The sequence below is a fragment of the Acomys minous genome, assembly GCF_964271855.1.
Source record: "Acomys minous genome assembly, chromosome: 11".
Classification (NCBI taxonomy): domain Eukaryota; kingdom Metazoa; phylum Chordata; class Mammalia; order Rodentia; family Muridae; genus Acomys; species Acomys minous.
In genome coordinates, this window is record NC_140492.1 from 111,329,327 (window position 1) to 111,347,159 (window position 17,833).

At 47.9% G+C, this 17,833-nt stretch overlaps 1 protein-coding gene across 15 annotated transcripts in view; it reads left to right on the forward strand.

Moving 5' to 3' along the window:
- LOC311608128 (chondroitin sulfate proteoglycan 4-like) overlaps positions 1-17,833 on the forward strand; it is a 97,602-nt gene that overhangs the window by 46,878 nt on the left and 32,891 nt on the right. For 6 of the 15 annotated variants that reach the window (XR_014782844.1, XR_014782845.1, XR_014782846.1 and 3 more), the window contains exons 9-13: positions 2,033-2,216; positions 3,952-5,981; positions 14,320-14,531; positions 15,134-15,199; positions 15,608-15,755. Coding sequence is in view for 4 of the 15 variants with exons in the window: in XM_084800409.1 (XP_084656535.1) it covers positions 2,033-2,216; positions 3,952-5,981; positions 14,320-14,531 (2,426 nt within the window). In the remaining 11 variants the exon portion in view is untranslated. The other 9 variants (XR_014782851.1, XR_014782852.1, XR_014782853.1 and 6 more) reach the window with 9 other exon arrangements.

Genomic DNA, 17,833 nt, shown 5'->3' on the forward strand with positions numbered 1-17,833 from the left:
CCAGTCTGTCAAATGCACATAAAAGGCTTCTTGAAGCAAAACAAAACTAAATGAAGTATATAAAGTGCTTTGTGGGGTGCAATCTGTAGAGCTCTAATAAGAGGCGTTTTCTGTGTTGTTGTTGAATGCATACATACCTAAGAAGCATCCCGATTTGCCTCATTTCTATGCAAAATAAGATACAAGCATATACTTGGCAATTAAATGTTATAAAGCCGTTTCAAAGTAGATTCTTCGCTCATTAAACACCAGTTTATTTAAATAAACATTATATATGGTGGGCAGATACTTATAAAGCAACTGGAACTGTGCTTTCCAAACATGTTCTGGAAAATATTTACCTTACAAAGTGTCGCTCGGCATCTGGCGGGTGGCCTGGATTCCGCATCTGGCAAGCTGGTCCTGCCTGGTGCTGCTAGCTTCCGGACAAGGTCCCAAGGACCTGTTTCTTGCATGGGGGCAGCTTAGAGTGCTGGGGTACAGCCCGAAGCCTGGGTGCTAGGCCAGGTGCCTGGTCTCACTGGGGGAGGTGGAAAATGAGTTTTCCAGAGAGTGTTACAGTTTAGCTCTTTTAGAATGAGGGTGCTGGTACCAAAAGGCAGCGGAGACTCGGGAGCTCCACAAGCCGCTGCTGATACCCAAAGTGTTACAGCCCTTTCTTAAGCTGCTGTGCCAAGCACAGCAGAGAAAGTAGGTGGGTATCTGCCACCTGTGGTCAAACAGGTCCAGTGAGATGCAGGCCCAGTGGCACTTCACTGGGGGGTCAGCACCCATTGCTGCCTTGTTTTGTCTTCGTTTTAGCTTTTTTTTTTTTTAACAGGTTGATAGAGAAATATGCCTGCATGTTTGCCATTGTGAACTGGTTGTATTTAACCCTGAGGTATACTGTTGATACTGAGGTATGCTTTTGAAAGTCACATTGTATGAACACTTCCTGAAGTGTTAATAGATGAGATTGTGTAATGTCTAGGGTTTGATCACAGAGAGACTGTTGGGCAGAAAGTGGGCAGCACGGATACATAAAACAAGGCCTGCCGTACGAGCCAGTAACGGCTGAAGCTGTCTGTCAAGTAAGGAGGCTTAGTCTACGCTTTCCGTAAGAAAAACACATGAGGATGATGGCCATGTCAGGTCACTGTGAAAAATACGTGAGGGTGATGGCCATCTCAGGGTGATGGCTGTGTCAGGGTGATGGCTGTGTCAGGGTGATGGCCATGTCAGGGTGATGGCCGTGTCAGGGTGATGGCTGTGTCAAGGTGATGGCCGTGTCAGGGTGATGGCCGTGTCAGGGTGATGGCCGTGTCAGGGTGATGGCCGTGTCAGGGTGATGACTGTGTCAGGGTGATGGCCGTGTCAGGGTGATGGCTGTGTCAGGGTGTTGATGGCTGTGTCAGGGTGATGGCTGTGTCAGGGTGATGGCTGTGTCAGGGTGATGGCTGTGTCAGGGTGTTGATGGCTGTGTCAGGGTGATGGCTGTGTCAGGGTGATGGCTGTGTCAGGGTGATGGCTGTGTCAGGGTGTTGATGGCTGTGTCAGGGTGATGGCCGTGTCAGGGTGATGGCTGTGTCAGGGTGTTGATGGCTGTGTCAGGGTGATGGCTGTGTCAGGGTGATGGCTGTGTCAGGGTGTTGATGGCTGTGTCAGGGTGTTGATGGCTGTGTCAGGGTGATGGCCGTGTCAGGGTGATGGCCGTGTCAGGGAGATGGCTGTGTCAGGGTGATGGCCGTGTCAGGGTGATGGCTGTGTCAGGGTGATGGCTGTGTCAGGGTGATGATCCTCATCTCAGGGGGATGGCCATCTCAGGTCACTGTGCTTCTCTTCTGTGACTAGATCAGGTTTGAAATAGACTCTCCTAGATGTGAAAAGGGAGTCACCACATTTTCCATGTTCTTTTCTTTTACACAAACATATGAAGCAGTTTGATCACAGACACAGTATGTCCCGTAAAGAGCATGTCTCCTCCAATCAGAACGTGGGTCGATCCTTGTATTATCCCTGAAGGGGGCTCCTAACTGTTCATCCTTCCGTCCAGGTCAGTAAAGGGCTGATACTGTACCAGCACGTGGATCTTGAGAAGACAGGGTGGGCCTCAGAAGACTCTTTCACATTCACAGCGTCCTCCCCGCCTGCAGCACTGGGCCCTGAGGATTTCCGGATTACCATTTCATATGAAGTGAATGAGTCAGGCCGACAAAGCAGGCTGCTTGCGAATACAGGTACTGCCACCAAGCTATGGGCACTGCTTTGTCTATAGTAGAAGAGAAAAAAAAAAGCGGAAATGAGTTTTCTCCTGTAAGCATAAAGTTATTGTGTGGTTTAAATGCTGATTTCTAGTACTAACCCCTCACCACCCCCCATGCTTTGTTGTAAACTTTGTTCTGAGAATTTACTGTCTAAATGTTGTATAAACTCTGCTGCCCAACTGTCTCCCTGATTATGTCAATAAAGCAGCTTACAGCCAATCAATGAGCAGGGGCGAGGACCGGAAGACCAGGAGAAAGGAGCTGGAGCCCAGGAAAGCTACAAAGTATAAGTTTGGCTGGGATGCTTGCTGGGAGTAAGACAAAATAGCACAGAGGGTTAAGAACAGACTTAAACTGCTCACGATTGTGTTGTGAAGCCTTGTACTATAAAAGAGGCTCAATTATTTGTGTGATAGCCGGGTTAAGAAATAAGCTAAGAGAAACAAGCACAGTTCTATAAAAGCAACTCCAACACCCACCCACCCTCCTTTGTGGCCACGCACAATATTGTCGTCTGCAATAAGATGGACACAGTTACAGCCAGTGGTCACTCCTTCGTACGCCCTTGTGTGTTTCCTGTCATGAGCCTAATGGTGAGGAACGGCAGTTTAGCCTTAAAGACTCTCTTTAAACCTCCAAACGGGAGCCTTATGACCCCCGTGGCTGAAAGCTCTTGATAGAAATGAAAATGGTGAATGAAATAGAATTATTAAAAGCTGTGCCTGTCTCCATAGCAGGAGAAAATCAGCCATGGGTAAGTTAGTAAATCAGCATCTTATAAGTGGATGTGTGGGTCTTAAAGCTTGCTTGCCTGAAATGTTGCCTTAGTGGTTGTTTGTGTTTCCCGACCAGTCTCCTCCCCACTTCCTCCCTACGCCTTTCCTATGCTCCAGCCGTTGCCTTCTTGCCTCAGTTTACTTCCCACCTCTGCCTTCCTGACACATGTACAGTGCTGTCCTCCCCACATCCCACCTCCCTTCAGGCGATCACTTTTGTACTGTCATGACCTCCAATACCACACACACACACATACACACACACACACACACACACACACACACACACATACACACACACACACATACACATACACACACACATACATACACACACACACACACACACACACATACACATACACACACACATACACACACACACACACACGTGTGTGACATTTATCTTCCTGAGTTTCATGAATTTAGCCTAAGAAAATCATCTCCACGTGCATTCATTTCCCCCCTGAGTGGCATCGCTCCTTCTTTCCCCCTTATGGCAGTGTATGACTCCGCTGTCTATATGTACCACATTTTCTTGATCCATAGATGGGCGTCTAGCCTGATCTCCCTTCCTGTCTACTGTGAATAAGGCAGCAATAGATATAGACCTGCCATTAACTCTGTGAAATGCCAAGAGTTCTCTGAGTATGCACCCTAGAGTGTACAGCTGGGTTATATGATAGCTTGAGTTTCAGGTTTTTTGTTCTTTGTTGTTGTTGTTGTTGTTGTTGTTTTTCTTTTTTGAGGGACCTATGTATTGGTTTCCATAAGGATGTGTGTGTTTATGTTTAAATTTTATTTTTTTTTGTATGCTAATTTAGGTGCTTGGGCGACCTATGTGTTTAGAATAATCCACTGAGAGGTGTACTTGAGAGAGAAACGTCACGGCCTCCAGTAAATGTCTCTTTGTTCTTTAACTGTTTCCACAGGCGCCTCTCTCAGGGAGGGAGGTAAGGTCCTCATCGACCAGTCTAAGCTAGATGCTTCCAACCTCTTACTTCAGCTACCCCAGCCTCAGCGTTCCTCCCACGAAGTCTGCTTCCAGGTCACGGCTCTCCCTCGCCATGGAACCATTATGGTCGGAGAAGGAAACATTGCCACAGGAAAACCGAGCTTCTCCCAGCGCACGGTTAATGCATTTGGCGTCACCTATCTGCATGATGACTCTGAGTCACTGGCTGACAGTTTTACCTTTGCTGTTTGGCCAAACCCAAAGGGCGAGCCCGCCCGTAAGCCAGAGGCTGGCTTTCTGGAAGAGGCATTCAACATCACCATCACCCCGGTGAACGACCAGCCTCCAGAACTGAAGACCAGAGGACTCCGGTGGACGGTCCTGCAGGGCAGTCGCTCGGTTGTGGGGCCTGAAATCCTCAACGTAGAAGATCTAGACAGTCCTCCAAACGAAATCCAGTACGTGATCATCCGTCAGCCTAGCAATGGCTTCTTAGCAATGGCTCATGAGCCAGACACTGCTGCTCACCGCTTCACACAAGCCGACCTCAATAACGCTCAGGTGTGGTTCATTCAAGATGGCGGCCCATCGTCTGGAGTGTTTTATTTTAGTGTGACTGACGGTGAACACCGCCCTCTCTACAAGCTCTTCCACCTGGATGTCACCCCCATCTCCATCACTCTTGTGAACCTCACAGACCTGCTTCTCCCGCAAGGCCAGACAACTGTCCCCGTCACTAGTGTCCACCTTTCGGCGGTGACCAATGGTAGGAGCCTCCGGATCATCTATAGGATAACACAACCCCTCCAAAATGGCCACTTGCTGATTGAAAGCCAGGTGGTCACCAGCTTTGGGCAGGAGGATGTGGACTCTGGAAGGCTCTCTTACCACATGACCAATCTCACAGCCTCCGAAGATCAGCTGTGCTTCTCAGTGTTTACGACAGAGAGCAACCTGACAGGACAGACACTGGGCATCAGAGTGCAGCCTCTACTGCGGGTTATACCAAACCTGAAAGTCACCAGCGGAGCGGCTCACCGCCTGCGCAGAGAGGATCTAGATGCGACCGAGCTTGCAGAGAGGACTAATAGCGACCCCGCATTTGAAGTGATACGGCCTCCCATGCACGGACAACTTGTTCGAAGAGCAGTTGACAGCCCTGTGGTGGAAGAGGTCACTCGGTTCACCCAGGCAGACATCAACCAAGGGCGGCTGGTGCTTGAGCTGTTTGCTAATCTAACAGGCACCTGTACCCTAAATGACTCCTTCACCTTCTTGCTCAGTGCAGACCATGTGCAGCCAGCATCAGGTTGTCTGGCTTTTACCATAGGGCCACCAGACCCCTTACCTTTACAAACGTTCACACCAGATGTGCCTTTGTTCGTCACTGGAGAGAGCCCTGTGGCCTCCATTTTCTCTCAGGAAAAACTTACGGCTTCTATTATAACACAGACAGAAACTCCAGGGAATCTGACCCAGAGCGGATGGCACTGGACAGATTCCTGGGGACAGCTCGGTGACAAAGAACCGAACGTGGATGGCAGTGCCCTCCCCACCGATGACATGTGGCCATATGCCGCCACCAAAGCCCTTTCTGGGGGAGCCATGCAGCCCGGAGAGAGCGGTTACCCTCTGATGGTCATCATACCCTTGGCTGCGGTGTTCTTCCTCCTGATGGTAACTGTGGTGGCCCTGTGTGTTTGGCTGCTGAGGCAAAAGGAGGACAAACCTCTTATCCAGCCAAAGACCAACCTCGAATCCCCGTTGCCGCGCTGTAGAGCAGAGAGGATTGGCGCCATCCCCACGGTCACAGTGACACCCCTTATTAGAAACAATGGCTGCCATGCTACCAGCCTGTTTCGGCCCCCACCGTGTGGTCCGCCAGCCTCTCTAGGGGCGGAGCCTGTAGAGAAATGCGCTCCTTGGGAGGCGTGGCTGAACCTGGACCCTGACATGGCCAAGCTCTGTCGACAAACCAACCCAGCACTGAAACACAACCAGTACTGGGTATAAATGAGAAACCCCCACCCACCCACCCACCCAACCTCACCCTCGTCCTTCCTTCGCCCTCCTCTCCCCCTTCACCTCTCTCCTCTCTTTCCTCTCTTCCCCTCTCCTCCCCCCTCCCCCATCTCTTTCTTGTTGACCGCTTGCTGTGTATCGGCGCTAAGATCCACACTGGGCTATAATGGTGGAGGAAAGCGCATCGGATGGAGGGAGGCCAACCCCGCATTCCTGGGCTTCCCGCAGTGGTGCTTTTTCTGGGCCTGGCATTCTCCACACACACGCTTCTGTTAAGAAACTGCACTGGGGTGCTACAGAGCACTAGGGTCCTACCGGAAGGCGTGGCGTTAACCTGGGGCTTGGAGTTAAAGGAGGAAGGCTTGGGCACTTTTCCTGGAAGGTTCACTCTGAGTGGGTCAGCAGGAAGTGCCGGATCTGTCTCCACGGATGTCATCCGCTACATCAGTGAGTTTGTTTGTGTGATGTTTATGTGTCATCCTTCTCTTCTGTGGATTCTTCTAGGCTTGGTTCCCTCATGCAGGAAATGCCTTGTTCACACGGCAGGGCAAACTGACCTCCTTTGAGGATGGTCATTAAATACATTGTATTTCATCAAGGATCGTTGTCTATTCCCATCTGTAAAATCAAGAAATACTATCTGAAGCTCCGAGGTATAGAAATGTGTGTTAAAAGCTTTTTTTTTTTTTTAATATTTTAAATTTTTGATGCCTTGGTTTGGCACCCCTTTACAGTAAGTTGAAATAAAGACAATTTTGTATTTGAATTGTCTACTTAAACCATTGGCCAACATTAATGTCTGTAACTGTAAAATGAAGCTTTTAGTACTTATATTAAGAATGCCTTGAGGTGCAAATTGCAGTGCACCCACAAATGATTTAGACTGAGGCAGGCACATATGATTTACGTTTTTCTGTGAAGAGTAGCATAGTAAAGATTTTAGGTTTGTAGCCCACACATGGTCTCTGTCATTTGTTTTTCTTTTGTTTCTTAAAACAAAGCTTGTTTTAAGAAAATGTAAAAAGAAAGAAAGAAATTCTTAGCTCATGAATTTGGCCCAAGCATTATGCAGTCTCCTAGTCTTTGGTTTAGGCAGTAGAAGTGTGTTGAATTATGTCAATTACTGAACCTTCTGGAGATTAGCATTCCAAAGCTGGCTCTGGGACTCATTATTATCAAGAGCGGAAGCTCTTTTGTCCCCTAGGCTCTGCTATCCTCATGCTCCTTGTAATTATGAGGTGGCTGCCAGCACATCCGGCAGAGTGAACATATTCAAGGCAGAATCACACAGCACAGTGGCTTCTTGTTAAAGAAGCTACCTTTATTTTGTACTAGTTATTTTATCGCAAGGAGACTTTCCCCTCGTTTTATTTGCTTTTTATATCTTATTGCCTAAACCAGACCACATCCTTTCTGTCCTTCCACCAACCACCAGCAGTGGGGATGGGACCTCGTGACTAATGATCTCTCCTGAGGTCACTGGTCCACTGTGGATGGAGAGGAGGAGGAAAGAATGACTATAAACAGACAGCGATGGGCCTATTAAAATACTCTCTAGGTATTGCAATCTCTGGGACGCCAAGGTATGGTTTTTTTTTTTTTCAGATAGAGAGCCATCACTTTTTCATGTTGAATGGTGTTTTTAAGTCTGGAGCCTGTGTTGTAGTGATAAAGATAGCACCAGTTTTAGGACTCCAGTCTGGGAGTCCCCAGTAGAGAAAGCTCAGCCATTTGTCCCAGTACACCAACTAAAAAGGTAAATAGAGCTGGGTGCGGTGGCATATGCCTGCAATCCCAGCACTTGGAAGGCAGAGGCGGCGAGAGGGTCGCTGCAGTTTTGAGGCCAGCCTAGGCTACGTGGCAAAGCTCTGGCCAGCCTAGGCTACATGTAGAGCAACAACGGTAACGAAACAAAACTAAAGAGCAGACAGATGCTGCGGCAGAGAAAGATTCCATTGGCATGGCCAGACTGAGGAGGGCAGACAAAGGGGCTGGTTCGCACCATCCCCCAAGTCTGTCTCATAGGTTTAAACAGAGGAAGAACTAAAGCAGGGAACGAGAGGTCTGTGTAAAGAAGCAGTCTGGCTGCGCGTGTGGTCCTTATCTCAGGACCGGGTCTGCAAGCGGATTCCAAGGCGTTCCTATTGCTTGAGGGGGACTTTGTGGTTTCCATGAGATGGTAGCTACTGCTGGAGGCTGATGCCTGTTGTTCCTGGAATGCAAGGCGACTGCAGGTTTAAGGCATCTTCTTGGGAGTCTGCAACCGGACCTTGTAAAAATGTTGATCTCTGTGAGCTCAACGCTAGCCAAGACTACATAGTGAGACCCTGTCTTAAAAAAATATATCCTAGGGCTCCCATTATGTGCCTTCTGCCTTAAAGGGGGCAGGTAAGGAAAGCCTCACTGGCGTTTGGACACTGCTTGAGTGGTCAGCGTGCCCATGTGCAGACCTAAGCAGGAATCTGACCCAGATGCAAAATGGAGGGGTCGGCAAAACCTTACTCAACCCGCTTTACTACCTGTGAGTCCAAGCAAGGGGTCAGCACTGTTTAGCAAACAGTGATTTCTGCGTTCCTGTTAACAAGAGGATGGGCTGCGAACAGGGATGTGTGAAGGCCAGGGTGCTTCCTGGGGCATTTGACAATGGCTGAGAGAGGAGGGAGGGTGACTTTTGCGTTTAGTCAGTAGAGGCCAGGTACGCTGCTGTGGCCAAGTGTTCAACATGTCCCTACTCCAGACAGAGACTCACCTGGATCCAGCACCAGATGCCAGTATTGCTGGCAGGTGAGTCACCATGAAGCAGCTTCTTGTATGCCCAATGAAGGATTAAGTCTAGGCAAAAAAACAAAAAACAAAACAACAACAACAACAAAAAAAAACTGTGTGCTGAAAACAATGGGGACGGGGGCTGAAAACGCCACGGTAAATTGGACGCTGGCTAATGGCATACGTGACGTCGTTTCTACTTAAAGGATATGTTAAAAACCAAACAAAACCCGGCAGGCAAATCATTTCTGTTCATTCTTTGTTTAAAGGAAAACATTATACCTTCTATTAATAGTTAGAACACATCCAGGAGGTGCGGGGATGGGGGTGGGGGCAGGGGCAGTGGGGGGAGGCAGTGGGGGAGGGGCGGCGGGGACGATCACAAGGTAAAGGCAAGGTCAAAGCCTGTTGCATCTTATATACTTTTTTGAATGGGAAAATGCTTTTGGTCTCATCTTCCCCCTGTCCCTCAAAGGGTCACTGCTTTGTGGTTAATTTATAAGTAGGGCCTAATAATAGTTATAATTAACTCTATAATATTATTACAGCAGCATTTTGTAACTCACTAGCAATCCATGAAACACAGACACCTGTTATATTTTAAAATAGTTTTGGTTAACCTGGGACAGGGCAGATATTAATCCCCTAAACTACATCCCATATGGGGCCAGGTATGGGATCCCTGCCCCAATCCCATGCCATCTGCTTCTAATAATTACTAGCAAGCTACCTCCCATCCATAATCCCAAATACTTGCTAATTACCATCATTTGGGTCAAATCCTCCATCCACACCAGCCATGTGCGTCTTCCTCCCCCTAACTTATGGCGTGGCAGGCCCTTCCTTCTGTCTCCTCCTCTGGTCTCTCCTCTGAGCTCTTCCAGCCACTCTCCCAAAAGCCCTCAAACCTAAGCCATGCCTCCCATTTGTCCTGCCCAGGTGTGTTGGCTTTTTATCGGTCAAACAGAAACAAGGTTCTAGGCAAGGTTACAAACATTTTGGGGTTCGTGAGTCTGCGCATTTGGGCAGCAACTAGACCAATCTCCAACAGGTCATTTCCCTCCCAGCACAATTTTAACTGCTGCTTTGGAAACAGTTTCACAGTATACAGACCTAATGGCAGCATGGCACATTTGGGCACAGAGACGGCCACTAATGCCTTCGTTCCATCCTTGCCTTTTATTGCTGGCCATGGAAAGTAACATTTACTGGAGCTGTTGGGGTCAGAGCCTGGGCCCTGGCAGTCCTAACAAGTGGGAAGGTGTCACCTGCTCTCAATATGTCAATTAAGGACACAAAGTAATAGGAAAAAGCAGGAAAAGATGTATTCAGTGTGGCCACGTCAGGAAGGGAAACCAGGAAGTCCAGTGGCTCTACAAGTCCACCTTCTAGGCCCTGGCATGAATGAAGTATAGGTTCAAATAGAAGCCAGGAGCTACCACCCAGCATGGACACACACACACACACACACACACACACACACACACACACACACACACACACACACAGAGTTTATGAGACCAGTCTCTTCTGTAATTGGTTGTCAGAACTGTAAGCATTCTCTAGGAGAGAGGCTCCCCTCTGGCTAGCACCAAATTCATCCTTTCTCTCCCCCCCCCCTTTTCCCTTTTTCCCAGCATGAGCTTCCTGGGTAAATGTCCAATTGCTGAGGGTGTGTTGTTTAAAAGGAGGGACACAAATGTCTCCTTACAATACCCATTCCTGCCAGGGCTGTTAGACTAATGCTGAGAAGTCACCTCTCCACTCTCCTGTCTCCTGGCTTCTCGCTGATATAGTTGCCCCTTTCTAGCATTTTCGTTTTAGGAAGGAGAAAGATTAAGAGTGCTGATCCGGGGTTGATTTGACCTAGGTGTAACTCAGAACTGTTCTTGGCCCTGATCTAACCCAAGCCCCCAGACCAGCGGTGCGGCACACGGCACACACAAGGCAGAGGAACGCCTGCGCCCCTAGTGGGTTTCTCTCTCCCTCGACTGGTCGACGCCTGCTCTTTGAGGAAGAGCCAGATGTCCTTGGCTCACCGAGTCTGCTGGCTTCAGCCATAAGCTCTCTGGAACCAGGATTGCCAGCCTGGCCATATGCAGAGTCTGCTCCTCAACCCATTTTCCTGCTAATCTAGCAACTCCGAACAAAGGCGGTTCATGCCCGTGTTGTAAAGAGACACTTGAAGCAATAACTCACATCCTCGTTTGCAAGTATGCCCACTAGAGCCAGGACAGCGTGAGATCCGGATGCCAAAGCCCATTGATTAATCGGGTAATTAATACAGAGTTTGTAACGGTTTTTCTTCCCTTCCAGAGGCTCTGGAACAGTCTGGTTTGCAGATGGAGTCAATTAAAAGGAAACAATGTCTACCACTTGGTGCTGGCTCAAAGAAAGCATTAAAAAAAAAAAGTTGGCAAAGCCCCACTCAGCATTGGAAATTGAAGTTCTGGGAATGGAAAAAAATCAGTTGAAGTGGCTCCTCCCACAGGAGGGGCTATAACTGAATAGTTTCAACTCTGTCACGATGAGTCGCATACTTATCAACAAGTGTCTGGGAAGAGAGAAAATACATTCTGGAGGCAAAGAGCAGAAGAATGGCTGATTTCTGCTTAAGCGACAAGATATTCTGGGATGGGCTAGAAGCAGGGTTTTTTTTGTTGTTGTTTGTTTGTTTGTTTGTTTTGTTCTTTCCCCTATCTTTTCTTTTCCTTGCTTCTCTCCCCACCCCAGCCCACAAATATCTTTTCCTAGCAAGAGGCTGTGACAAACCCTGACCTTTAGGGGGGTCCCTCTTCAAACACCCAGATGCATGTCTCCACAGGGCGGCATTAGTGAGGTGGGGTTGGAAGGTTCCCGTGCCCTCTGGTTCTATAGATTTCTGGAGCTGAAATGTACACATTTGGAGGTGATGGAAGGTGATGCTGTGCGTCAGGTGATAGCCCTTAATTTAGGGGTGTATCACACTCTTTTGTCTTTTAATTGTTGTAATTAAAGTGGGGTTCAGTTCTGCACAAGAGCTGCAGGGATGAAGGTGGGCACGGGGCCACCGTGGCATGCTGAAGGGTGCGTTCTTTGGTTAAGATGTTCTCTTGAGAGTTCTGTTGGCTAGCTCATATGCCCCCCCCCCCCGGCCAGGCTTGCATTCACAGAGATCCACCAGTATTCATTAGGCACCTGGTATAAATGAACCAGTACTAGACAGTCCTGGGCTGAATGCTCGATGCTGCCCTGTGTGTAGCTGTTTGGTGATTTTTAAGAATCACAGAGGTGTTCCAGGGTACAAGGGGAGACTTTAAAACTGGACAGAAAGATACTGAGCTTAGGGAAGGGTATGGAGATCACACTGAAAGTGCTCAAAGGTATGCACTGGCCCTCCAGGACCCTCCAGGCTACCTTATGTTCTGCAGGGAGTGGGGTCTATAACTTTCTGTTTTATTGTATCTTTCGCTGCTTTGGGTAGCAGTGTGATGCCGGCTTTAAAGCATTTGGAAATGTTCTAGTTTATGAAATAATTTGGGAAGTGTTGGATTCAGTGATTCTTTAAAGGGCTGCTAGAAATCCATTCAGGCCTGGGCCGTTTTTGGTTGAGTACATTTTTTTAATGCTGTCAACTTAATTGCTGATAACTTTGGTAAGTTAAACCATAGGGGATATAAATTTGTCACATATATTAATAAATTCTTCCATTTCTTTTATTCCCAATTTAGTAGAATAAGGGCTTTGGAAGTGTGTCTTTACAGTCCTCTGGGTTGCATTGATGTCTGTTGTAAACCTCAATTTTCATCTCTTCTTTTCTTATTACAAGTTTTCTGTCTCTTCCTTTTGGTTAATTTAGCTAAGGGTCTGTCAGTCTTGTTAATCATTTTTTAAAAACCAACTCTTGATTTCATTGAGTCCTTGTCTTGCTTTTGTTTGTTTCTATTTCATTAACTTCAGCCCGGACCTTGGCTACCTTTTTTCCATCTGCTGTTCCATTCTTGTTTTTCCAAGCCTTGAAGATATATAGTTAAGTTATTAATTTGGATATTCCTCAAATTTTTGGTGTGGCCTCTTAACCCTGTAAATGTTCCTCTCAGGGATGCTTCATTGTGCCCATAGATTTTGGTGTGTTGTGTTGTCATTTTCTCTCAAGCCTAGGAATTTTTAAATTTCCTTCTAGATTTCTTCCTTGATCTAATTATCATTAAGTAGTGTGTTTTTTATTTTCCACGAATTTGTATATTTTATGTAGTTTCTGTTGCTGTTGAGAGAGCTTAGCTTCACCCTATTGTGGTCAGATAGAAGGCAGGGTGTTATTTCAGTTTTCCAGCTTAGGGACACGAGTTTGAAAAGGACTCCATAGAGAACTTAAGAGTTTCTAGTGCATCTGAGGCTGAGAGCACGATCTAAGGGGTAGGTAAGAGACGGACTGAATGTTTGATTTGCTGCTGTGCAACGAGCAGGAAGCCAGGTCTTTTAATGAGTGTGCCCTGTGTCCAAGATGCGTATCCAGAAGGCAACTTAGGTCCTGTCTAAGAAGATATCCATAGGGACACAGAGACCCTATGACGTATGCATAGAAAAACCAGTAGAGCTGCTAGATTCTTAGAGGCTGAGCAGAAAGAAAGTGGCCGGTCAGAAAAGAGTTGCACTTGCCCCACCAAGAGAACTTCAATCCACAGAGAAATTCTGGATGGAAGATGTATGTGGTTTCAGAAGACCCGGAAGTGCTCACAGATAGTCAGCCTTAAGTATGGACAGAAGGAGGTCACAGAGTCTAAGCCTGTGTCAGCACCAATCAGGAAGCAGCTTTTCTGTTCCCCAGTCTACCAATTGTGTCTACAGAAAGGAGCTGAGGTTAGGATGAGTTGGGGAGGGGTGTGAGTAAAGAGAGACTCGCCTGTCTTGGCTTCAGGCCCAAACTGTACAGGGTAGCATGGGGCGGGGGGTGGGGGGGGCAGAGGGGCGTGGGGCGGGCGTGGGGCATGGGGGGTGGGGGCCGGGGCGGCGGCAGGGATCCTTCAGCTTGAAAGAAAATTTGACTGGTATCCAAGGCTGGTCATTTTAAGGCTACTCTCACATTAATTAAGCACATGTGATCAGAAAACGTATAAGGATTCTCTCTGACCCTAACAGGAAACAGGTTTCAGGGCTCATTGAAGGGTGATAGGAGACACACACACACACACACACACACACACATACACACACACACACACACACACATACACACACACACACATACACACATACACACACACATACACACACACACACACATACACACACACACATACACACACACACATACACACACACACACATACACACACACACACACACACACACACACACACACACACAAATGAAGCCTTCCTTTTATATGCCATGCCTGCCTTTTCAAACATAATGTTTACATGAAGCAATTATTTCCATTTGTAGGAACCCTGCCCCTTCTACGGGGGTGGGGGTGGGGGTGAGGGGGTAGGGGGGCGGGACTAGATGCTCTTGCTCTGTTTTTAAATTCTAATTTATTTTCATAAAACCAGCCTATCTTCAATCTCTTTCCTCTGAGGTGTCCAGTGTGACTGTTCAAGTTAGATGCCCCCTCATGCACCGCTGTGGACATCCATCCTTTTCAACCCAGCGTTGGAAGCCCCTTTCTATGTTTGGGGAATCCCTTCGTTTCCAGGCGCAGTTGCCACTCAGGAATAAAAGCAAGGACCAGGTTCCAGCCTCCTTCCAGCTAATATATAAGTTGTTCCTGAACACAGAAGCCTGCGACAGGTAAAAACAGGAGATGTCTGCAACCTCTTTTGATGACAAGTAGCAATATTGGAGTAATAGAAGCAACCCTGAGTTTCCAGAGGTGGCAATGGCATAGGATGATGGCTGGTTATGGAAAGGGAAGCCTGGGATGAAGGAGGCCATCTTGGATGGACCGGTTCTGTAGGGTGGATTGAGCAATGGTCCCTGCCTTCATCGCCCCCAAAACTGGCTCTCTACTGCTTCTAAAGAGTCGATGAGAATCTTAGTAGTCCTTAAAAATAATTCCAAATTTGCCATGGCAGCAAAGACACCCTGATGACTTGCTCTAAGATAACATGTTATATAAATATGATGCCAGTATTAAAAAGCAAAATATCCATCCCTACCCTTGGCACACTATTATCTAGCTGCACCTGTTATTTGGATTTCACCAGTTTTCCCACCATACCACTTTTACAGTTTAAAATCTAAATTAAGACACCTGTTCCTTTTGGTGGCTATTTCTCCTTAGTCATCCTGTCTCTTCCCAGGCTTGAAATAAATAGTACTGATGAGCTGCTTTGTACAGTGTCCTTTGATCTATACTTCTCTGGTCTTGATCTGGACTTTCTCATTATTAGACTATAGATAATGGATTTGAGGAGGAAATACCACACAGACCAAGTTCCCTCATGACGTGATACTGGGTGAGTGATACCCATGTGACCTAAGACAATACTAGCCTTAACTAGTTGATTAAAGTGATATAAGACAATATTGGCCTTAACTAGTTGATTAAAGTGATATAAGACAATATTAGCCTTAACTAGTTGATTAAAGTGATATGACAATATTAACTTTAACTAGTTGGTTAAAATAATATAAGACAACATTAGCCTTAACTAGTTGGTTAAAGTGATATAAGAATATTAACCTTAACTAGTTGGTTAAAGTGATATAAGACAATATTAGCCTCAACTAGTTGCTAAAGTGACATAGGAATATTAGCCTTAACTAGTTGGCTAAAGTGATATTTGCCCACCCTATCCTGGACGTGTATTATTTGGGGATTTTCCTGAACAAAATAATTCCTGTCTTCTCTTTTTATTATGCAGTCCTCAATATAGTACAAGAAAAGGACATTTGCTGACGGAGGGAAAAAATACAAATGAGTTTCTTAGAGCACAGAATAGCAGGAAACACCCAGCATGGCAGGGTCTGAACAGCTATTGGAAACTGAGGCCGGAGCCCGTGCGTGAGAACGTGAGTGAGCGTGGGGGGCTGTACTCCCTTGCCAGAGGACTGGCTTCATTTTGTCCTCCCCATAGCCTGAAATGCTGATGCCTCTTGTGGCCTGGCTATCTTCACCCTGTGCTGTATGGCTCTGGATAACCCAGGGCGTGCTGTCCTGCAATGACAGCTGAAAGCCATCTGGACCAAATTCTCAAGAGACGGAAACTCCTGTTTTTCGGCCCAGACTTTTGCTTCATTCTTTCTGGGCCAGCCGTCCCCTGGAGTCCATCAGTGTAGCCAAGAGTAAGGCGGAGTCACTTCCTCCTTAGCAGGATTCTAGGGAGGAGCCAGCTCTGGAAAGAGGGAGGCTGGCCGGCTGGCACTGCAGAGTGAGTGCTCCTCCTGTGCCTTCTCCTAAAACAGCAGCGGAGGAGCCTGCACTTGTGTCAAAGCCCACACGCAGATTCCTCTGCTCAACAAGTCCAGGGGCCCCTCTTCATTTTCCAGGATCTTGACTTTGCTTTCTAAAATGTGTGAAAACAGGCAAGGTAGAGCTGCTCCACTCACAGTTTGGTTGTGGCCTCGTGTCATCCTTTTCCCCCTGCTCCCCTTTGCCCAGAGGCCACTGAGATCTCCCTGAGAACATATGGCTTTAGGGAGGTGGACCCCCGTAGGTGGTTTCCAAGTTAGAGAGGAAGTCGGTGCGTTTGGATCTGTGTTAGCTTCCTCTCCAGGATTACACTGAGGGTGTCTGAGAAACACTGGATCCCAGGCCCAGCCCATCATAAAAATGAGTTTGATGGCAGGAAACATGATGCATCCAAACTGGGGAGTTGGGGCACACGGAATAAGAGACCTGGTAGAGATGTGAGCAGAGCTGGGGAACGTTAAGTGTGTTAGCAGTGGGAGGTTATTGCAACCCCTCTGTCAGAGAGAGCCAAGGGAGGCTTGCTCTCTGGGTCAGCTGCTAGCAGCTGCAGCTTTCACAGGAGACAGCCAACCTCGAAGAACAGGAGGGAGGGGCTCAGGGAACTAATGCTCGAGTTTTACCCTTCCTTCTCATCTTCCCCCAAGCTCCTCCCCCTCTCCCCCCACCCCCTGCAAGCTCCTCCCTCCAAGCTCCTCCCCCTCTGCCCCCAACCCCCGCAAGCTCCTCCCCCTCTGCCCCCAACCCCCGAAGCTCCTTCCCCTCCCCCCACCCCCGCAAGCTCCTCCCCCTCCCCCGCAAGCTCCTCCCTTCGCAAACGCTCTCACTCCCTGTCTCAATCCAGAACTCAGGGGGCTGCCTGCGTCTGTTGCCAGCCCACCCAGGGAAGGGGCCAGGTGGAGAATAGGCATTATGGCCAGAGGTGCATACAGGAAGTGTCTCACACAAGACAGACAGCAGCTTTGTAGCTGAGGGGCCCACTTCCCTGACGGGAGTTGAGTCACTGTATTCTTTTTTTTTTTTCTCTTCATCACACCACATATTCTCTTCTCATATTCTCTTTCCCTGGGCAGCTCTAGATCCTTTTAGAATTACAGGGACAGGAGGAGAAGCGTATAATTATGTAAACCACAGAGGACCCATTTGGGTCTGCCTTTCACACTGTTTAGGAGAGAAAGGCTGGAGCATTTTTTTCTCCTGTCTTTCTTGAGCTTTTCTCCAAGGTCTAGAAGCCCAGAGTCTACCTCACAAACCCCCGCCCCATCTGATCCCTGGTGGTCCTGTTTTTCCACAGTGGGCTTTGAGGAGCAGCTCCTGAAGGACCCAAGAAGGTCCCCCACAGTTTTCGAGTGCATGTGCAATGGGGGGGGGGGGAATTCCACTTTGCTTTCTGGGTGAGGTTCACTTTTCATGAGAGTGATTTCTTCTTTGAGGCTGCCGTTGCCGCGGTCCATTGAACGCGAGGAAGCTGTTGTCAGAAATCTCTTCTGAGCGCTGGGGTGGAATTGGAAACCACAGCTCACCTTCAAGCAAAACATTCAGGGGGCTGGCACAGCTAATCAAGGAGGGATGGGAGGATGGGAGAGACTGGCTCGGGCAGGGGGTGGCAAGTCAGGAGTCGGGCTGGGACAGAGGAACAACAGGGTTCATAGTCTAGAAGAAAGGGGATACTCCGAGGTTT